Source organism: Rhodnius prolixus, unplaced genomic scaffold, assembly GCF_049639745.1.
Source record: "Rhodnius prolixus isolate KJV_2025 unplaced genomic scaffold, Rpr scaffold_4, whole genome shotgun sequence".
In the NCBI taxonomy this organism is placed as follows: domain Eukaryota; kingdom Metazoa; phylum Arthropoda; class Insecta; order Hemiptera; family Reduviidae; genus Rhodnius; species Rhodnius prolixus.
In genome coordinates this window covers 48,428,839-48,452,775 of record NW_027411614.1, presented here as the reverse complement: position 1 = coordinate 48,452,775, position 23,937 = coordinate 48,428,839, and the positions used below count along the sequence as shown (strand labels likewise).

The 23,937-nt window shown below is 34.5% G+C and overlaps 1 protein-coding gene across 2 annotated transcripts in view; it reads left to right on the top strand.

Moving 5' to 3' along the window:
• The window catches only part of Mct1 (Monocarboxylate transporter 1), a 108,276-nt gene extending 87,455 nt beyond the window's left edge, over positions 1 to 20,821 (top strand). For both annotated transcript variants that reach the window (XM_074131855.1, XM_074131856.1), the window contains exons 3-9: positions 14,437 to 14,556; positions 16,213 to 16,356; positions 16,524 to 17,055; positions 17,524 to 17,770; positions 18,577 to 18,745; positions 19,721 to 19,921; positions 20,238 to 20,821. In XM_074131855.1, the coding sequence (XP_073987956.1) occupies positions 14,437 to 14,556; positions 16,213 to 16,356; positions 16,524 to 17,055; positions 17,524 to 17,770; positions 18,577 to 18,745; positions 19,721 to 19,921; positions 20,238 to 20,404 (1,580 nt within the window). In that variant the 3' untranslated portion in view covers positions 20,405 to 20,821. The remainder of the gene's footprint in view (positions 1 to 14,436; positions 14,557 to 16,212; positions 16,357 to 16,523; positions 17,056 to 17,523; positions 17,771 to 18,576; positions 18,746 to 19,720; positions 19,922 to 20,237) is intronic.
• The last annotated feature ends 3,116 nt before the right edge of the window (positions 20,822 to 23,937 follow it).

Sequence of the window (23,937 nt, the reverse complement as noted above, 5' to 3'; positions counted from 1 at the left end):
TTATGAATAACTACATACGAGGTATGTTCAAAAAATAAGGTGAATTTTCAAATTTCGCGGGCTACGTACATTCGAATTTCGATTGTCTTTTTTTTTTATGTTGGTACACTTGTCTCGAACATATTTTCAAAGTTGTAGCTATATAGCATGTTTAGTTTGTATGTTAGAGGCATAAATAAGACAAGTGTTTTGCGAGTTCGGCGATTTTCTTCTGTCGAAAAAAATGGATCAACGAATTTGAATCAAATTTTGTGTAAAAAATGGAATTAAGTGCTCAAAAACACTTGAAATGTTGAGAGTGGCGTACGGTGAGAGTACTCTGTGTCAAAAAAAATGTTTACAAGTGGTACAAGCTTTTCACAGAAGGTCGAGAAGATGTGAATGACGACGCTCGCCCTGGACGCCCCAGCACATCAACAACCGATGAAAATGTTGAGAAGAATCGTCGAATCACAATTAGAGAAGTTGCTGAGGTTGTCGGCATATCGGTTGGCACATGTCCTGCAATTTTTTTTCGGAAATTTTGGGCATGAAGCGTGTAGTAGCGAAGTTCGTTCCAAAATTGCTGAATTTTGATCAAAAAAAACCGTCGCATGAGCATCGCTCAGGAATTGTTGAATGACATTATCATGTCTCAGTCACCGTATTCACCAGATTTGGCGCCCTGCGACTTTTTCCTGTTCCCATGATTGAAGAGACCCATGAAAGGACGGAGATTTGCGACGATTGAGGAGATAAAAACCGAATCGCTGAGAGAGCTCAAGGACATACCAAAAAGTGCATATCAGAACTGTTCCGAGGATTGGAAAAAACGCTGGCACATATGTATTATGTCTGAGGGGGACTACTTTGAAGGAGACAAAATAAAAATCGATGAATAAATAAATATTTTTTAAGAAAAATGAAAATTCACCTTATTTTTTGAACACACCTCGTAAGTATTACGAACTGGGGAACCAGTTCGAATCCCGCGTATGCAATCATAGTAGGTCGTGAAGTCTTGCATACCAGGGTACATTAAAATGATGTGTTGGTTGCTTTTATTTGTTGATAAAACAAATTTATTCTGACTCACCCATAACCATTACATTGCACTACATGTTTTAATATCTTCAATTATTATTATTTTTTATCTTCTTTGCGTCACAAATAACATTTTCTGTAATCAGAGGACCTCCCAAAACGTGTATTTCTGGTGGAAAATTAATATTAAATACCGTTCACGAGTTGATAAAATAGTAAATTTGATCTTAAATATCTTGACAAATATTAGGGGTATTGAAACGGGGTCAACGTCATTTTTTATGTGGTTTTTACAATCATTGTCGTCAAAAACAATGGTCCTTATGAAACCTCAATTGGAGTTTTTGGCCGTAACTCTGCCAAAAATGAAGATACAGCATCGCGGGGGTGGAAAATTTGAAAACTAGACCAAAAAGAAAAACATACAGTGGGTTTTTTTTCGAAATTTCGCTTTCCTAAAAAGTTATTTGCGATTGGTGCGTTTTAAATGGATTACCCTGTGCGAAAAAAGAAGTATTTTGGGTTGCTCAAATTATATTTCTTAAAACTTAGTACATTAGATTTGTATAAAGAAAAGATTTTTATTATGAAAAATTGTAGCAGGCTTTGTGTGCGCAGGCGTTGTTTACAAAAAAGAAACAAGATGAAGCACAATTTGTGAAAATGCCGCTAATTTTCGGCACCTTTTATGTTCTCGAAATCTATTAGATTTGGTTTGTAGCGAAAAAAAAATTTACAGTCATAATAGCAGGCTTAGCGCTATATTATAAAGAAAATTTGGGAAGTTTTATCTTTTATAGAAAAAAATATTGTCAAAGTTGGGTGTTTTTCAACGTTACAGCTTTTTCTGGTGCAGTTTTTTTTTTGACGTTCAACCCTTATAATACAACAGTCTTTCCTGATTTTAATAGTTTTAATAAAAGTTAATTATTTTAGGGAAGCAATTAGCACAGTGGTCAGCGGATTACACGGAGATACTGGGTTCGAATCCCAGCTGCTGCTGGCTCTTAAGTTTTTTGTTTCCTCTGAGCTTCTTACAGCTTACGTGACAGAAGTTTTGGTCAGTTGGTGTTGATCAGTAACGGTCCTGAAGCCGGCAGTGCATTTAAAGCTTCGACCACCAAAATGACAGTTGTTGATGCGCCTTTAAAAAAAATATAAACTGCTCCACAAAAAAAGTGGCGCACTTTGAAAAAAGCGTTTATTTTTTGTTTTATCACATTTTGGGCAAAGATTATTAGTTTTAATTGTTTTCATAAACTGTCAGGGAACAATTAATCGAATCAAGGTCCAAAGTTTCTTGTAAATAGAGAAGAAATTCCTCGACTAATCCCCTTCGGTCTTTGTGTAAACAACAACGTGAACTTTACCTCAACAGTAAATAAATTTATTGACCTCTACAGTTGCGTTTCGACTTTTTTCAAGCTGAAAGCAACGCAAACTCTCAATTACAGCAGAGCAAGTGGCCCGTATTATTGCATTAGTTGAGGATGGACGGAGTCAGCGGTACGCAGCACGAACGTTAGGGTTGCCTGAGACCACCGCCCGTAGAGCCATCCATCGTTACTGGGAGACAGGCCTCTGCACTCGCAGGCAAGGTTCGGGTCGACCAAGAGCCACTGAAGCACTTGATGACCGATTTATTAGAATTCACACTTTAAGAAATCGTACATCAACTGCTTCTGAAACAGCTCAAACACTGCTTACTGTTCGTGGAGTTTCAGTCAGTGCCGAAACCGTACGAAGAAGGTTCGCTGAAATGAATTTACGCTCTAGGAAGCAAGCCACAGGACCATTGCTCACCGTAGATCCTCGGAGAGCCCGTCTAGAGTTCGCTAGGAAACACCGCAACTGGTCTGAGAACGATTGGAGAAACGTTCTCTCTTCAGACGAGTCCCGTTTTGCTCTCTATGCATCTTATGGGTTTACCCAGTTTACCGAAGGCCTGGGGAGCGCTACGCTCCGTGCAATATTTCTGGTAGACTACCATTCGGAGGTGGTTCAGAGATGGTGTGGGCTGGGATTTCTATGGGGGCTTAGACTGAGCTCCACGTGTTCAACAGGTCAATCTTGAAGGCAGATTTGTATGTGAGGGAAATTTTGCAGCAATATGTGATACCCTATCACCATTTATTGGGGAGAATTTTATTTTTAAGCAAGATAATGCCCGACCACACACTGCCGCCTAGTTGTTCAATATCTTCCACGATACTGGCTTTCGTGTTCTGAGATGACCAGCACGCAGCCCGGATTTAAACCCTATTGAACATCTTTGGAATGAGCTGGGTAGGCGATTAAGATGGAGAAATAATCCTCCCAGGAGCTTAGAATTTGCGAGGTGCTCTGGTGGAGATATGGCAGGAATTAACACAAGATTTCGTGAGAAATTTAATAAGGAGTATGCCGAGGAGATTGGATGCAATAATACGAGCAATACACGTTACTAAAATTCTTTTTCTCTTTTTTTAATCGGAAGAAATACATTTATTTTTCAAACTCATTTTTTGCCGAGAAGTACTTTTTTGTTAAATTAAAGGTTTTCATTTCTTTTAGATCATTTTTTATTTTATTTTAGCCCTCCCGTAACTTTATACTTCTTATATTTGCTAACTAAAATGAAATGTAGAACAAAAAAAGTTACATTGAAGAAAAAATAGCGCATTTTTAAAGTGCGCCACTTTTTTTGTGGAGCAGTGTATATATATATATAATGAATAAAAGAGTAACTTTAATCACTGCTTTACATAAAATAATGGCTACATTATTAAATGTTTTTATGTAAAACATAATTTCTGTGGAAGAAAATGTTTTAAAATAATTTATAATATAATGTAAATAATTTTATTAATACTATTTTACGCGTAATAAACATTAGTGGTGGTGGGGGATAAACTGCAGCATTAACAAGTTACATTAAAACGGACTGGTTAAAACCCAGTTTCCAGAGTTAAATGTAATAATCACAAACTGTAAATAATAGAATTATATTTAGTTGAATATGAAAATTTAAATATAAAGCTTAGTTTCCTCATGGCTGTCAATTTTCCCTAGCTGTCTGCCATAATGGTTATTTTTGTCGGCTGTGATAATGTGAAAATTTTGGACACGTACTAAATATTTTCAGTTAATTTTAGAATAGGAAGAGGAAGTGAGAGATTGTTGTTTATCGATAACTATATCGACTGTGTTTACAGCTGCAAATCGACTATAATTGCGCCTTTATCATGCGAGGAGGAGTAACCTCCCTCATTCCATTCTGATAAAAAACAAAAAATGTAAAAAAAAATAAGGACACAGAGAACACTGATTGTACTGCGTAACACAATATTTGCTAATAGATTTAACTTTATTTTCTATTCCTTTGTTCTATTCAATGCTATATCTTTCCCCCACCCGGCGATACGCAATCAGACGATCTTGAAATCGTATAAATCATCAAGAATTACACTTGCTTTTGTTTTCCCATCAAAACAAAGAAAAAGATTAGGTCTCTTGCATTATTTGATTTCTTACAATAATTATATTCTTTAATAATAATAAAAAAATTGTTATTAAACTTCTTGATAGCTATAAAGATTACAGAACTAATCGGCCCCCGTAAAGTTGAAAAAAAAAATTACTTTGCGGTCTATTATTAAAATTGGCCCTGCATCAATGAAATGGATGAGTATAGGACAAACTAGTTTCGAATTTTCAGGTTGATAAACCTAAAGATATCTTTACCAGTATCGGACTCATGGGAATACTAGAAGCGATTCTCTAAGCCAGAGTTTCCCAATCAGTGGTACGCGAGTTGCTGGTTGGCGGTACGCGAAAAATAATCAATAATGGCGGACATAAAAAAATTAAAAAAAAAATGAACGTATAAAAATACGAGGGGGGGTCGTTTGAAAAGTCCGTGCAAAAATAAAAACTACTTAATTTTTTGGGGTAAACCTTTTTTATTTTTCAACATAGTCTCCTTTTAGGCTTATACACTTCGTCCAACGCTGCTCTAGTTTGTTGATCCCTTCCGAATAATAGGATTTGTCCAAGTCTGAAAAATAGCCATTCGTTTCTGCAATCACCTCCTCGTTTGAATAAAATCTTTTTCCCGCCAGCCATTTCTTCATATTGGGGAACAAATAGTAGTCCGAGGGAGCCAAGTCTGGAGAATAGGGGGGATGTGAAACGAGTTGGAACCCTATTTCCATTAATTTTGCGACCACAACTGCTGAGGTGTGAGCTGGTGCGTTGTCGTGATGGAAAAGGACTTTTTTTGTGGGCCAATCGTGGGCGTTTTTCTTGCAGCTCGGTTTTCAAACGGTCCAATAACGATGAATAATATGCACCTGTAATAGTTTTACCCTTTTCCAGATAGTCGATGAGGATTATTCCTTGCGAATCCCAAAAGATAGTCGCCATAATCTTTCCGGCCGAAGGAACGGTCTTCGCCTTTTTTGGCGCAGATTCCCCCTTGGTAACACATTGTTTAGATTGTTCTTTGGTCTCAGGAGTGTAGTGATGTATCCATGTTTCATCCACAGTGACGAAACGACGCTTAAAGTCCTGCGGATTCTTCTGGAACAGCTGCAAACCGTCCTTGCAACACTTCACACGATTTCGTTTTTGGTCAAGCGTGAGCAATCGCGGCACCCATCTTGCGGATAGCTTTGTCATGTCCAAATGTTGATGCAAAATATTATGTACCCGTTCATTCGAGATGCCCACAGCACTAGCAATCTCACGTACCTTCACTCTTCTGTCATCCATCACCATATCATGGATTTTATCAACGATTTCTGGAGTAGTAACCTCAACAGGGCTTCCAGAACGTACAGCGTCACTTGTGCCCATATGGCCACTCCGAAAATTTTGAAACCACTTATAAACTGTTCTAATCGAAGGTACAGAGTCACCATAATGTTTATCAAGCTTCTCTTTAGTCTCCCGAGGCGTTTTGCCTTTCATAAAGTAGTGTTTAATCAACACACGAAATTCTTTTTCGTCCATTTTTTGAAAATCACTCGACTTCCTCGATTCAAACGAATGCCAAACACAAAGAAATAGACCGATCTGGCTGAAACTTGGTGTGTGTCCTTCCAAGAGATGCTACTAACTAAACGTAACCTCGATACGCGCCAGTAGTGCTATCTCTCTGACTTTGCACGGACTTTTCAAACGACCCTCGTATCATAGAAAACTGTTTTTCCCTATAATACATAAAAATTACTTTATACAGTAAAGTAGTTAATATGTACAGTAATAAGGTTAGTCTGTCCCAAGACATACGAGAAAATATAATGGCACATTTAACAGGATTAAAATTCTCTTTCATGGAGTATTTTCCAAAACCCGAAAACACAAATGATAATTGGATTTCAAATCCCCTTCTATAAAGAAAATTTAGAAAAAGTAACATCATTAATAAAAGATAAAGGAAAGTTATTAGAATTATCATGTGACAGAACTTAAATGATAACTATGTAAAGATCTGCTTAAAGAGACTGGATTGTAATGAGTAAGCTCTATCCAAGCAACATTAAATTTAATTGGTACTTACAGGTAGTTGAATGCTAAAAAAATATTAAATTAGAAGATTCGGGCACAAATATAATTATCCTAAAGAAGAACTTTGTAAATTAATTAATAATTTTGAAGATAAATATATGTACGCAATTTTTTAATTATTTAAAAAAAGTTTTAAAACTAAGATCTTACACTTTACAAAGTTTATAATGTGAACTTGAACTTCTTTGTAAGAGATACATTGTATCTCTATAAATAAATAAAGATGATAATAATAAAATAACATGCTCGGAAAAACAAATTTCATGAAATACAAACATTTTTACGAAGTGGTACTACCAAGTGGTGAGCCAAAAAAGGTTGGGAAACGCTGCTCTAAGCAATAGTTCTACAAAACCATTTTCCACATTGAATTCATTTTTTGTTAACTGTTAAGGAACTTTTATTACCAGAGAAAACATTCGAGGAAATGAAAATTTGTTGCATGAAATTTAAATTTTCCTCGTATCAAGGCCAAGTTGAACAGGAGAAAATTTATGTGAAAAGCGAGATCCAGTAGTAATATTGTAGTGTATCATGAAGAAAAGCTATGTTAAAAACAGATTTCCATTTTCCCGATGTTAACGTTCTGTAAACTTAACCTTCATTCAAAAAATACATTTTTTTAGAGAAAATTTAATATGAACAAGATTTAGGAGGCGTGATTGAAAAGGTTTAATGTCGCATCACTTTTAAAATCCCTCTATAATACTCTTTGGCTTTTGGATTACATCGATTTTTTGTTGCCTGTCATTTTGTATTTAGGTCTCCCCCACCCACCCATTCCTGTTATGTAATCTTCCCAATATTGTTCTATATCTAGGGGTGGTTTACCGCTTAATTAGTTTTTCTGAAAACACTTTCTATGTTTTGGTCTTTTCTCTTTACTTCCTGCTTTAAACGCTTACCTTTTTCCGAATTTGAGTATCCGCCGGAAGTGTCCTTTTTGAAAGTAAATTGAATACGTAAAAGAGATTTTGTGAGTGAATACTGTTACTTAAAATGCATAGTTGAATCGATTTTCGTGTTTGTCTCTCGCAAACTGTTTCTGCAAGTTGATTAGAACTAATCATCAGCGAACGTCATATGATTGGTGTTGACAATCATGTAAATGATGCCGTGTTTGGCACGTGCCACTTTATGGTAGTTGAAGGGCCGATAGAGAGATCCTGTTTAGCTTATTTCGGACGCAAAAGACCCTTTGTTACACTCCCAATAATTGATGATAAATTAAAAAAAAGTAAAAACAATGTTCAGGATAAAATGGAGTCTGGACGGGAATATAGCCACTTCATAATCTTCGTCAATACAGCAATACTCCCGCCTGTCAGTTCTGCTTTGTTAGTGACGTCACGGCTGTCAGCTGAAATTATTAATACTCCTTTATACAATGCTATTCATAATTGTATTACGCAATCAATTATTCAAATATTATTTCTTCCTCAACTAGCTAGGAGGAAACACTGCGAGTGGGACAAATTTCCAGCTTCAAGAAGAAATATCCCGTCTCGACGTCCCTTGACTCCAAAAAAAAGAGATTTTTACAAATATTGTGTGCGTTTGTTGACAGTCTGTGAAGTGTGTCTCAGCACGACTCAAAAACCATTGAAATCGCTAAAAGTTCCCATTTGATGCCTGCTTTAATGCGATTAATTAGTTTTCCCAAGGAGTTCTCAAGGACATTTACGTTTCAGTCTGCGTGAGGTAGTAAAAGCGAGAAATTGTACAAAAGAATTTTAAGAGAGTAATGTGGAAGAGCAGATATTTTGCATTTATGAAGAATTAAAGTTTGCCACAAAGAGTACTTTGAACACCACATGTTAGTTCAGTTGAATCTCAAGCTCTCTAGTACGTCTACTTAGCTTTGAGCTTGAACATATAAGACACGCAGGTCTTTTGACTTCCAAGGGCAATCTAAAACGTCGCCCGTGTTGTCAGACCTGAAGTTTGGCACGTTTAGACATATTTGTCTTTCAAGTTTTATATGAGGGTTCCAAGTGAGGCGAAGAACAGCTCAAGGTAGCGTACCAGTTCAATTGCAAGAAAAGGATTGCTGTTGAAGAAGAAGAAGAAGTCCCGCCGGAGAAAGGCAAACTGACATTTCTGTGGGTTCATTTTATTTTGCCAGTACTTTGCCAAAGATTCTGTGTCTTGTAAAAGTGTCGGTTACTTGTGCGAAGCCTCCGGTAGGGTGTAGCAGCCAGTGCGGCAGAGTCTGCTGAGGAGTTTTGGATGGATGTAAAGAGGGGGCCGAATATATAACAATAAAATTATCTTCCGTCATAAAGTTAATTTTAAATTTGAATAGGTGATTAAAAATGTTATTAAATTTAAACCACAGTTTTTATTAGTGCTAGAAGTCAATAAAATTCACCAATTGATGACAAAAAACAAGACAGTAGCAGTTTTAAATAATATTTAAAAAAAAAAAGAAGTATTTTATAGAAATGAACAAGTCGTGTGAACACACTCACGACTTTGCAGCTCCTAAAGTTTACTTCAAACACGAAGCTTAAAGGCGACGATCTTTAGGACTAATTGCCCAGAAGCCTGTCAATGAACATCTCTGGACTCATACCACAGTCTTGGAAGTCAGTGCAGTATTGACGTTATCAGCTCGTTTTAGTCTGCGATTAGTCTAGTCTGTTCTCCAGTCAGCCTTTCATCTTGAAAGATACTTGACAATGTTCTTCGTAATACTGCAATGTATGAAAGTGAAAATGGCGTATTGAAATCTTACCCATTAGAAGCTTTATTTGCTAATATTAACTGTAAATAAGTTATTTTAGTAAAATATCTTTCATATTCTGTCAAGTTTGTTAAATACTATACTGCAGAAATACACAATGTTTCCAGTGAAACAACTGCAAATCTGCAACTGCAAAGTAGTCTGCATTGCACAATTTCCATTATAGTGCGGGAACGATCACTATTTCAGTAATCTAAACCAATGGCTAAACACACTTTGGTAAATTAAATTAAAAATAGATTTAGACTAAAATGGCGAAGCGGCTGTTCATGTTAGTGCCCTTAACCTACTTTGCCCAGATTCTTAACATCTCTATTTACTCAGTTCATCTTTGTTTTGATGGCAATATTGCTCAAACAAAACACACTGTCAGTTACTGACAGATGTTCAATGAACAATTTATTGCCATTCATTTGAAAGGATACAATCTGTGGAAACCTGAATTTGGCTTTCTCTCTCTGTAATTCATGCTTTGCAAACCTATACCCGTAATAATTATTCAAACAAAAGCTTTAAATCTGTAAGCGAAGTTAAGATTTTACATATTTTTGTAACTTTCTCATATCTTTGCTTTTAGTAATGTTCTCTTGCTTCTTTTAGATTTATCTACTTTTGGTTCAATTTTATTCTTTCTTAACCGCAGTGAACTCAAGCAGACAACTGTTTTGTATATGTTAAATATCTTTCAGTTAGTATTATTATTTTTTTATATTTTTCATAACTTCTATTTCACACAGTTTCAAAGAAATTTACATCAGCGAATACGCTCTCTTAAAAGCAGTAAATTAAAATGAAGCTTTCCTACGCTCATGAAATTTTATATTTAATTTCGAGGAACAGGAAATCTAAAAATAATTTGCAGAAATTTATTGACTACATAGTAAGGGGTAAAATATATTTACATTTAAATTTGTGAACTAAATTTAGATTGTCGAGGTTATATAAACATATAAATTAGATAACATAATATCACAGCATTTCTTTTATGTAAGAAATTTAAGACTCATTTAAACACGAATAATACCACTAATTAGAACAAAGTGGCAACACTGATAAGACTATTTACAGAGTGACAAGTAAAGCTAGTATTAGTGTTACAGGTTGGTTATTTAGAGACAGGTTAGGTTGGCATGTTGTAGGGTAGATCAATAAGCTGTGATAAACGTTACTAGTAAATTTTGTTGAAGTGATTGTTAAATTTAGGAAGTATAACGCGATCTTATCAAAATTTTCTTTATGAGCGTAGTTTGGTAAACACTTTTTATGAGGTCTCTGAAGTTAAAAAAAAAAAATTGTTTTTAGGTCTGTTAGTGTGTGTGTGTGTGTGTTTAAAGAAGTTCAAAAACGAAAAATTAGCTGGAAGACCAAACTTCATTTTTCGTTAAAAAGGAACTAAACAGATGTGTTACAGACTTTCAAGGGAACGTACCTATATTTCTTCTGCCAAATCACAACAAACTCTTCGATCTTAAGGAGCAGATTTAATTGTTTTTCGCTAATCCTTTCATTTGCAAACCTATATAATACGTCCAGTCTAATGGCTGACCTCTCTCCGTCCTCTTGGAAGGTTCTACAGATGAGGCAACCCCTTTGGTTATAATACGTGGCCTAAGTTTTCGCTTTTCATCATTGCGATTTTGTAAAATTGCATTCCACTCTTCATCGGAACTAGATAAAGAACTTTCTAAAGCATTATTAATAAATATCCAACTGTTGCCACAAAAGACATTTTAATTTTATGTAAACGTAAATTTTATAAATACTCCACTAAAATGTAATATAAAAAATTGAATTATATATATTCTTTTAATATAAGTCAACTTTACCAATAATTATAAAGTTTATTATAACTGCTTATAAACGGGGTTAAAATTAAAAAAATAACCTCTTCAAGCTTCTAACTTATTTTCGAGGTCGCCATATGTAATGTTTACATGAACGGTTAAAACGCCCACAGACCATTCCACTTGGGTTTTCGATCGCAACGCTCGCAAGCAAGTGGAACGGGCAAAATCGCGATCGTGAGCGTGGTCGTTGTGGTCGCTTAGTGGAACGCACCCTTTATAGACTGTTGAATAAAAAAAAAGAAAGGTTCCGAGATGGTTATCTCTATCTTGCAACACTTCTGAATATTTTTCTGTTTTACAATGTACATGATAATCCAGCGAAGTAAATATGTTTATAAAATTTCGATTTGGCAGAAAATATGAATAAAATTTAAACATTGTAACTATTAAAGCAAACAAAATGTCATCTGATTGTTAACGCGATTTTCTCCCTCTTTTTAATATACGAAAATCTTATATTTCGGAAAACCTTATTTCGAAAATCTATTCGTGCCCACAATACTCGCAACTCCGAAAAACACGTTACAAAACCAGTTTTACAACAAAGTATAAACAAACCCTTCAAGTCAGTTTACAGCTGACGTTGTTACGTATTTTTCATTGTCATTGAAATGACCTTTTTTTTGGCATGTTATTTTATCATAAAATAAAACATAACATTAAATTTTTTGTTAACCTAATAAATTATTTGTATGTATTGTTCAATTTTTTTCTTATTTATTTTACAACTATTAATAATTTTTTTATGTGTCAGCAATATTTTGTTTTTTATGGGAATAGGGAGTTAACCTTCCATAAGGAAAACAGCAAATATTATATTGTGTAATAGAGAAACATTGTTAAACTTGTATCTGTGGAATTACTGAAACAAGGAGAGTTCACTGTCATCATACTGAACAAGAAATATCACATTATATAGGGAAGAAGTTAAGTGAGTGGTTACGGAATACTGGATTCCAACGCGGAGATCCCGGGTTCGAATCCAGGCCCTTAGACTTTCTCTTCCTAAGAGCTTCTAACAGCTTTCTGTCCGGAGATGTTATAGTGTTGTCTTGTAAAGAGTAAACATTTGTCCGAATGCCTCAGATGTTGACGCGCTTTAAATCATTAATACAAAAAATAATAATAATTCCTTACGAGGTGCTAATGACCAAGTTGTCGATGTCCTGAAAGAAAATAATATCTTCCGGACAATTGAAATTGTTAAAGAGATAAACATAGCTACTTATCAGGACTATAATTTTAAGTAAAAGAAATGGCAAATACAACGCTGTTTGCGAATCATTGTTCTTATATAACATCAAATTGAGGTAATAAAGACTGTGGATGACACTTTCTAAGTAAGGTGTACGACCTTTAGAAGAAAGATTGTGCCAGATTAGTTGTTTAAATATCCAACGTATTCGTGTAATAAAAAGATAATTATTCAATGTTTGTTTGTTGTTTAATTCATTAATTACTGCTATTAATTGCTCAACTTTCTCTTGATGCGCGCTCGAAGTGCTCACGTAAATATTTAGAGGAAATGGTAGCAGACAATTTCTAGTCTCCAGGCAAGTTAAAAATCCATGCTCTAAAGTTGGTATTGAAAACACGAAATTTTAACAAAACATTTAACAGTGATACAGTTATGTTCATTCTATTGATATGGTGTATTAGAGGGAATCTATCCAGCTTACACCTTATCCCAGAAGTGCTTAAAATTACGAGCATTTCCCAAGGCCAATGTTTGAAAGAACAAAATATTCAGTTTATTGATAAAATAGAAGCTCAAACACGCATGCATGAATGTTTGCATTTAATACTTATGTTTACATTTACAAACCAAGGACGCCAGGATTATCGGATGTTATGTAAGATTATCCTGTATTCTGAATTTTTATTTTTTAGATCTATTTTATATATTTTTAATCTTTTCTCGCCATGGAAAATTAGTATCTTAGAAAGTAAGTTGCATTTTATCATTCTTCATCTTATCTTTATCAGTGCTAGACCCTCCAGACAGGTCCATATATTCTTCTGAGTATTTCTCTTTCCCATATATTCACAGTCTTTTAGCTTTCTTTGGTAAGTACCCAAGCTTCACAGCCATAGATAACGATTGGCTTAATTTTACTGTTTCTATTTATTACAACAACCTTCGCTCTATGTGTGAAGCCCTTGAACTTTAAAGGCTTCTGGCGTGCAAAATAACATTTATTTTCTGAGATCCATACTTGTTATATTAAGTTATATAAAGATTTTCTTTACAGCGTAGGATTATTAACCCTAAAGTTAATCCACAACCTGGAGAACCAGGTCATTTGAATTCGGAGTTTCCGTCACCTGGGGCAGTCGGTTTACCACATCTTACAGAGCCTGGTCTGCCCTTGGTTTTATTTTAAAGTGCCCATCTCCTTGAATGGGTCGCCTTCACCACGGCTTTAAGGCCCATCTCCTTTAGGGTGGATGCAGTTTAACGCGCCTTGCCCAGGACCACTCGAAACTATTAATAGGAATTTATTTTAGATCGCTGGCTCTAAATAGTGATGAAGAGAACGAGATTTAAAAATAATTATCAATCTTATTAAGATAAATGTATTTAAAAACATAAAAAAAGACTTGAAACTTTGTTATTGAAAAATTCGCATAGTACATATTTGATTGCACCTAAGGCCAAATTTGTACTTCAGCGGCTCTAATGTCTTAGAACCCTGTTTTCTGGTGGAAATTTATCTTCGAAAATTTGACGCTTCTTAATACTTGCCCTCATTAGTGGATAAAGTAAACATAAATTTAGGTAACATTCCATATTCCTGGTAAGAGAGAATAGAAAGTAATAAACTGAGTAAGACAGGTACAAATTTCCTTTAATATAGTTGACATCCACGCCACTTTACTCCTCATAAAGTACAACATCTCTTTACCCTCGGTTATGAATTGCTATAAATTTGGTACCAAATTTTCCACCCAATCTAATACATCGGGCGCTTTTATTCCCCTGCCACAGTATTTTCTCTTGCTTTTAACACCCTATAGTTCTGATTAATGTTCACTTGCGGCTACATATTATTAGATTTATTCAGTAAATTGCATTCCATTGGGTTTTTTATGTGTAGAATTTCTATTCTACCCACGTAACAGGAAATAGATTTAAATTTTTCAGGACTTAATGATCTCAAATATGCCATCTGTAACTGAATGGCCTGGTACCATATTTGCTTTGTGTTTTCTAAGGTTAATTCACTGTTATACTCATCAGAAATGTATTTGTATTTATTCTGTGTGCAGCTGATGGTTTCACGTACAGTTTTGGTGTTTTCTACAATGTTCTATTGAATCATTTTAACGAAGGAAGTGGTGCAACCTCATGGATTGCTTCGATTCTTGTTGGAGTCACATTATGTTCAGGTAAATCTTATGATTCATAGTTGTTATAGTTCATGTTTATTTCTTTCAACATTAAAGGATACAGTACAAGCTCTGAGGCAATTTTGCCGCTTTCTTTTTATTATGCTTGCTACTGACTTTTATATCTGGAACACATTTCTTTATAAATTATTTTGACGTGAACACGTCTTTAAATTTGAATCATATGGTGGCAATCCAAAAAACCTAATGATAACAAAATCAGGGGATACAGTTTGGCATTATAGTTTCGAATCTATCGTCTACATCCAAAATTAAATTAGACCACTGGATAGCTAAAGGATCAAAGAATTCATTACGATAAGCGAGGACTGTGACACATCGCGCGCGGTGGAGGGGTAAGCGCCGCCATTTTCAGATAATTTTGCTGCGTATCGAGATTTGCAATTAGTATAACTTTTGACTCGGAAAAGCTACGATGTTCGTTTGTTTTAATCGTCAGCTGTCGTCACAATCTATCGATTGTATATAAAACATTAGTGTAAAATAGTGACAGTGAATAAAATAAAGGTGTTACAATAAGAAAATATTATCAAAAATATATAATGTCGGCCTTTACGCGTCGAAAAGCCAAAACCAAATACATAGATCGTATACGGTTGGAAAGGGCTTCTCAAGAACAATCGAATGGTAAAAGTCGCAAAGCCGGTGGAGTCGCCATATATCGCAACATCAATAGCTTTCACTGATTGTAATAGAGTTGACATTGACATTTCGGAAATTTATTTGGAAATGAAAGATGCAAAAGCTGGTGATGTCTGTCTAGTAAAAGAAAAAGGCCAATGGCATCTTCAAATTCGTACTCGGGTGTGTGTATATCCATCCAGGCACAGCGTTAGCAGAAATTCAACTTTTTATGTTACGATCGTTGTTAAAATATTCCAAAAACATCTCTAAAATTATACCCGATTACGAGCCTGATCTTACTACACCAATTATGATAGTTGGAGAGTTTAATGTTGATGTCTCTCAAAACCGCTCATTGCCCGACTTCATTCTCAGCGAGTTCAATTTGTCTAATATTGAAACTTCTCCAACAACGTTAGGTAATACCTATATTGATTTGCCGTTTACCAGAAACCTCGATGTATCTTGTATGCCATTTGTGACGTACTTTTCCTATCACAGACCTATAATTAATAAAGTTATATTGTAACACAGTAATTATTTGTTTCCTTGATTTCATCCTAAATACATAAATAAAAATATTTTATATAAAAAATATAACCCGTTACGTAAACGTATTCACGTACAACACACGGCCGTGTCCATGACGCAGCCACAGTAGAGCTTTTTTTGTTTGAATTATTGTTTAGTGTTCTGAGGAGTCAATGATCTTGGTCCGTTTGTCTGTCGTACAAGTTTAATGAAGGAAATAGTTGTTGAACTCGTTCCATTCATGAATCTAAGACAGAAACTAGCCATTACGATATCGCACTCTGGGTATAAATGATCTATACATTTAAGATAGTTGGTCTCATCAGGTGTTCTAGAGTTAAGAACTCGCAGACACCAAAACGCTATCTGATTTAAAGCTCTTTCTTAAAACATATTTGTCTTGCTTTTTATAGTATATTAGAATAAAACGTCTAAATGGGCAGAAATTTTTAATTTTATTTTTTTCTTGACTTTGTTTAGGACCAATTGCTAGTGCATTAGTAAACAGATATGGCTGCCGAGCGGTGACGATCGCCGGAGCCCTTTTGGCCAGTCTGTGCCTTTGTCTGAGTATGTTCGCCCAGAACGTGGCCACTCTCTACATAACAGTCGGCCTGCTTACAGGTAGGTAATGTGTGCCCTTTTTTCTATTAACACTCTACAGTCCAAATTAATAATATGAGATTGGAACCTTAAAATTCCTGGTTTGAAGCAAATTGTCGATAATACAGAAATTTACTCAGCATTTAGATATGTTTTCTCTGAAATTTATTTTCAATAATTCTTTACAGGTCTTGGTCTGGGTTTGATCTACCTACCTGCGATTGTATCAGTGACCTGCTATTTTGAAAAATACCGTTCACTAGCCACAGGCATCGCTGTATGCGGCTCCGGTCTAGGAACCTTTCTGATAGCACCATTGACCCAGGTTCTAGTTGATGAATACACTTGGCGAGGCGCTTTTCTAATCACTGGCGGACTGATGTTGAACTGTGTTGTGTTTGGCATACTATTCAGACCACTTGTAGGACCACTAGAAGAAGAAGTGGAACTGAAAACTGTTGATACTGCTGAAGCTAACGGAGGGAATAAAACTGAAGCCAATGGTGGCCAAAAACGGCCACACAGTATACACGGTGGTCCGGTGCCTATTGTTGCTGTTGGCAACAGTTCTAATGATAAGGCCAGATTAGCGCTCAGCCAACCAATGCTTACCATAGAACATCGCAGAAGTAACCAGTGGGGGAGTGGCATTATGTACCGGAAGGATGTGCTATATAGCGGAAGTCTGGCTAATATTTCCCATCACCACCGTAAAACGAGGTTTGTTTATATTAAAGATTATTTCTAGTTAGTAATCATGAGGGTCGGGTCTCTCCATATCCAAAGCAGATTTTTTTAGTTTAGTTGTATTCTAACATTGTGCTATTCGTAGTATGCGTGGAAGCTATCTCTTCCGCAAAAACTTTAAACCATTCCCTACTAGCTCACTTCCTCAAAATTTCCGCTGAGAAGGATTCGGTTGAAACAGTGTGATATTATTGAGGTTTTGGAATAGGAGAATGAGACATTAGGCACCTTTCAAAACTGCACATGGACAAGTTATTAACCGATTGAGTGCGCACTTAGCAGATCAAGATTTGAAAATGCTCTCTCCCAGATTAGGAAGTGATTCCGATGCACTCATGCCTTTGTTTCAAGTTGACGTAAGGCAGTTGTCAGGGACGGCGATAAAGTGGTTCTTTGTGTTCTCGAATATATTTTTACTTGCATAAATTTAATTGATTTCAGATCTGCTAGCTGGATTCCTGGTGATTTGAGAAAAGGTGAAGACAAACCGTTGATGGGAATGAGTGAAATTGTAACTGGTGAAGATAGGACCACATTTTGCGGATGTATTCCTTGTGCAACGGAAACCGCTGACACTTTGAACGAAATGCTAGATTTCTCTTTGCTAAAAGATCCAATATTCATTATCTTTACTGTTTCCAACTTTTGCACAAGTATTGGTTTCAATGTGCCTTATGTTTACATGGTGGTAAGTAATTTTTTTAAAAATCTCTGGTTGTTTCGTAAGTTTTGAGAACAAAGAAATTGTGGAAGCACAAATTTAATATTCCGATTGAATCTCAACGAAGTAGTACTGGAAGTGAGTAGTGTTTTCATTCGCTGAACACTTTTTTTTTTCATCGTGACGTTTTCTGAAGGGCTGAGCTGATTGGCCGCGACTAAACCAGTGGCGACAGTAAATCTACGATCCACTTTTAATCACTAATTCGATTGACCTCCTAGTGGATTTTCAAGTTTCTGAGCAACACTGAGTGATGGAGTCGGCTCGTAATGAATCAGGCTACACACACTTCTAACTAGAGTTGTGAAGAGCCAGTTTATAGTGGAATGGAGTGGAACTCCCGAATTCTATCACAGTTTTAGGGTAGTTTAGCTGAAAGCTGACTTCTCAGCTTCGGCCAGAATTTCCACGTGCACCAAGTTGCAATCCCAGCTCTTGAGTTATTGAAATAAACGTTCATCACCTCGTTCTTCTGGCATCTTTTTCTTTCTTCCACCTCAATTCTTCCCGGTTGCTTTTTCCTGCAGAAAATTTATTTCCATTAGTGACTTGGAATCACTAAAACTGCATAATTCCATTGTCTCAATGAGCAAACAAAAGGTAGAACAAGACTGAACGACTAGAATTAGTTATTTTGAAAAAAATATATTGCCTCAGTTTGAGGATTAGCGTAAAATTCATGGCTGTGTTTCCGTAAAGAATAGTGTTCAATAAATATAGAACTTGAAGAAGTACTTTTTTTTTACTTATCTGATTTGTAACCTCAATTTCAGCCTCAAGCAGTAACTGATAACAAACTGACAGAAGGCGATGCTAGTTATCTCCTCTCTGTAATAGGAATAGCGAACACTGTGGGTAGGATTGTGCTAGGTTATCTGTCCGACAAGAAATGGGTCAACAGGTTGTGGGTCTACAATACCAGTCTTGCGCTTTGTGGTTTCAGTAAGTAGTTTTAAAGTAGATATATTTACTATTGGAGAAAGAAAAATTTCGTTTAAAGAAAAAGTTGACACTGAGCGCTAATAACCTCAAATGAAGTGACTTAAAAATATAATAATAAAATATAAATTAGTTATTAACTATAATTTCGAGAATGGCATGACTGAAATTGCAAATTTCTTTGAAACGATCTTTCAGTTTTCTCAAAAACCACTGTTCATATAAAACTATAACTTTTGTGAGAAACTTTTTCACAGAAAATGAATATTAACGTAAGTTGAGGTGTGCGCGTTAATAAGCTAAATAGTGCATGTTAACCTTATACATTATAAACTTAGGATTCAAGATTGGCTGTGGAATCGGTCAAGTAAAAAACAAACTCGTCTTCTTGCCAACGTTTCGACAAATATATTGTCCTCTTCCGGGCGTGGCTATGCGGGTTGGTTGAGTTATAGAAACAGTTTCTATATATTTGTCGAAACGTTGGCAAGAAGACGAGTTTTTTTTTTACTTGACCGATTCCTCGCCAATCTTGAATCCTAAGTTTAACAATATACGGTCACGAAACCTATATATTCATACTTACACATTATACAGGGGAAAAGTAAATTCCTAAAATATCTTGAATTGGAAGTAAATCGCTGAAACGAAAGTCTTTTTTTTTTTAATTTATAATAAAACAAATTCGTGTGAATGTTAAAACAAATTTCTCTTAACTTTTTGAAGTTTGAGAAAAAACTTTACTTATTACTTCTTTTAATAACTTCGCCCTAAAGATTGGATTTCAGCGAAGGACCAGGCTTTATAAGTAGTTGAACAAAGTCATTTGGAGTTTCTTAGACTTTTATAACAACTTATTCAACGTTATTAGAGTCAATCTAGATTCCAACATCCAAAATTAAACCACAATTCTTAAAACTAATCTAAAATATAACGAATTGCATTATTATTTATTTTTTTTTTTCTTCTTTTTTTTAGGTACAGCATTAAGCATTTATTGTTATGATTTTGTGACGTTCGCTGTGTACGCAGCAGTGTTTGGATTTACTGTAGGAGCCTATGTTGGACTGACTTCAGTGATTCTGGTCGACCTTTTGGGTCTAGATAAACTCACAAATGCATTTGGTCTTCTGTTATTATTTCAAGGGTTGGCTTCATTGATTGGACCGCCAATTACAGGTATTTTACAGTTTGATTTTTTTGTTTTTAATGTCCCTTATACATGTTTCTGTAAATGAAATCCCCCAGCGCTTTTGCTGACTTATCCCATAGAAGCGGCCTTATACCACACAAGGTTAAGCATCGTCTTATTTTTCATGTTAAGAAAAATGTGCCTTCTCTGGAAAAAAAAAAAAATAATGTTAAGTTATATTTGTGTGAACACAAACAACATATCTCTTAATCTTAGAAGTTTAAACCTACATATTTTTTTTTCAAACCATGACCTTTTCTTAGTAATTATCCTTTAAAAATCTTCTTTTTTTTCCCCCTCCAGGTTGGCTGAAAGATTGGACAAACTCATACGATCCTGGCTTTATCGTATCTGGCCTTACAATAGCCATCAGTGGACTGATGCTGTTCGTCGTGCCGACAATACAAAAAATGTTGGAAACTAGGGAACGCCGACGATCGCTCCAAAATCGTGCAGCTTTGCGCAGCTAACAGTTGTCAATTAACTAGTAAATTTTATATAAAAAATTCTTATTTAATTTGGGTAAACTTTAAGACGCTTCCATGTACATATCACTGAATGATTAAGAAAATTAATAAATAAATATTTTTTTAAAATAAAAGGATGAATAGGGAAAACGAGAAAAAACATACCGAAGAAAATAATGAAACTGTTGTTAAAATTGTTCTCGCTGATTTTCATTTTGTTATGTAAATATGTAATTTTTTATGTATGTACAATCGGAAAAGTTTAAGGAATTATTCAGTTACCGTGTAACTATTTGCCTCGTCGGCATTTCCTTTCTAATACTGTAAATATACCTAGTTTTCTTTTCGACAATTTAATTCTAAATATTTTAAATATTGTAAATAAGATATGTCTGTCTGGTTTATTATTTGTAAATAATATTTCTTTTATAAAATCCAGATTTCTATATTTTTTATGGAATAAATGATTCAAATAATATAATACATTTTAAACAAATTTAGATTATACAAAATTTAAAAAATAAGGCTATTTTAGGCTTCACTCTCTTTTTTTTTTTTAAATTTTTACTTGGGTTTGTGTTAGAATACGTTGAATAAGATTGAGAACACTGGTTGATCTCATTAGATACGAACCTAGTGATTTGTGGGTCTTACCTCATCAAATACACTTCCATCTGCGTCATGTTCCTTGCATCCGCCGTCCAAGTATCCTTTCTTGGCAATCTGGGACTGTCTACTTACCTTATACGGTCCGCCATTTCACCTAACATCCATACACCTGCCTTCTATCTACTCTCTCCATACGTTGACTCGTCTTTTTTATTGACTCAACTTATAATTAACATTTCTCTCTGATGTTGATGATGCCTATCTCTGCAATTATCTTCTATTCCAATCTTCTATTTGTTTTGTGATGTCTGACAGAGTATCAGAAATCAGTTCAGAAAAGTTATAAGCCTCAGTTTTACTGAGGATGTGAAGTTAAGAAAATTGTTGGGATATTACTTCCAGTTGATGAAATTCACAGACCTTTATTCTAAGGCCTGAGTTATCAAAAAAATGAAAATGAGATGTTTGAGCTAGCTTTGATTTTTTTAAGTTTTTGAGCTATCCTGTTCTTAAATTGCTTTCAAAGTAGTTAATTATATTAATAATTCATACTGTAAAACGTATTGTACAAATCAAACATAAATCTTTAATCTTCATTGAATAAGACTGAATATTGTGAATTATCTTTCTTTTATCTCTCTCCTTCTATCACTATCTCTTTCTAGTTTTTAAAAAATCTATTAACGGTCAAAGTCAGGAACGAGATGCGCTAAATTTAATTTAAGGCCTGTTAAAGTAAGGTACTTAAAGTAAGTTAAAAAGTCTGCGACTTTGATAGTTTTATGATTTTTGTTTTTTGGGGGTGGCTTTTGAATAACAAGGGGCCAAAGAAAACTTAAAATAATTATACTTCTATTAACAATACATCTTATGGGCAAACTTAAATTTTTATTATTTGTTTAATGTAATGTTTATTAAAAAATGATCTCAATTTTATGCATGGAAAAAAGAAAAACAGAATTTTAAAATAAAACACAAATATAAAGGACCATTTTCTAGAATTTTCTAAACTAGCTTTATTCAAAATTATCCATTAATTAAGTGCAATGACAATTTTTCTAATTTTTAGTCTAGCCGAAGTCTTTTTATTATAAAGAATGTTCTGTAACTCCATCTACTTTTATATGTTAGTCGTACAATGTACTTCCGAAAATGGTTTGAAGTCCCTCTTCTGGTGTAAGTACCCAGACAGATTCTGCGCCTTCCAGGTTCCTATTAAATTAATACCCATAACCAAACAAGATAATTATTCTATACAAAAAAAAAAATGTTCGTCCTTAGGGATAGAAACGAAGTTCCCTTACAGACCCACATTCTGAACAACTGTCGGCGAAATTCATACGATAATTTTGGTCAAGAAATGTTCACGATTTTCCACGTGCCTCTCTGTTAACTGCTGTCTTAAATCGAGTGGATTACGTTATTTTGACGTTTCAGGTAATTAACCCTAGATATCCTATAATGGTTTCAATTTCTTGGCTAATTATTACTTCTCTGTGATTTATTCCTTATTTTAAGAATAAAATTTCTCAAGAAAAGACTTGAAATATTTGTATATTTTCGGAAGTGCAAATTTAATATTTAGTTTAGTTTAATCATACACTAGTTTTACCTTAAATGATTGGATTAATATAAACTGAATTGTAAATGCGCTATCTCATGAAAAAAAAAGTGGAGCGTATATTTAGGCAGACTGAATACAAAAAAAAAAAATGTATTTTAATATGAATAAAAGATGTAGTTACCACAAAATTTTATTCCATTAATTCAATTCTTCAAAGTTTTAATTTTGCAATTTGTTTGATTTAATTCACATAGCCCTTTGGCTTAATTTCAAATTAATAATGGTAATAACAATCAAAAAACCCAATGGAATTTCTAAAGACCACCAACGCAGACAGACTGCACGAGTCTTGTGATGTATAGAGAGGCATACTCTACATCTTGCTGATCCCAAACCGAAGTCCAAAGCATCATGGAAACTAGACCATATTGCAGGATACCCCCTTTTCCATCAGACGATCCAGTCTTGTCATTTAGGTATTCTTATAGAAGTTCTCAGGAGTATGAAATGAAAGTTTAAAACCGAAGAAGAGAGAAATTTCGAGTTCTATTTATTATTTTGGTGACAGAACTCCTTCCTAAGTCCTCGGACTACACAAACGGAACAACATTTGCTGTCCCATTCAGTTGCAAGCGCGTTCCTATAAACATATTTTTGAGATATGTGTTGCGAGGAACAATTTATGCAGATTTCCATACAAAGTTAGACGTATCTAAAAGCAGGAATTGTGAATTAATTAGGCGAATATCACTCGTTAATTTTTTTTGTTAATATGATTTCAAACCTACTTAATTAATGGCGTTGTTAATTTTATTGAAATAAAAAAAAAAAAAATCAAATAACTGCCCTTTATCTACAGTTAACTTGATTCAGATTAACTGAAACTATGAAATAAAAATGAGTAAGACGGAGATAAATACTGTTTTAAAGTAAACCTGTCAAATTGCAAATAATCCTCATTTCAGCACAATGAGACAATCAACCTAGAATTAGATAATAATTACTAAAAAAGATAATACCACTGTTTTATCAACAATTAAAGCATTATGTGAGAATGAATATTTAATAAAATATAAAAGAGAGACATATTAACTGAGAAAATAGCAAGCCAATGCTATCTAGCGGCATTTGCTAGAACTGTTGGAGGTTAGTTCAAGCTATCGCCGCTTATTTTAATGTTTTTAGCCTGTTACAAGAAATTTTTTCTATTATCAACTATATATTTTTAATAATGTTATTGAACATACATATTTACAATTTTACACATATCTATAATTATTGTTAATTATTATTAGTTATAAATATTTACTATTATTATTAATTTTATTTTAAAAAGAATAATCTGTACAAAAGTTTTCTATAA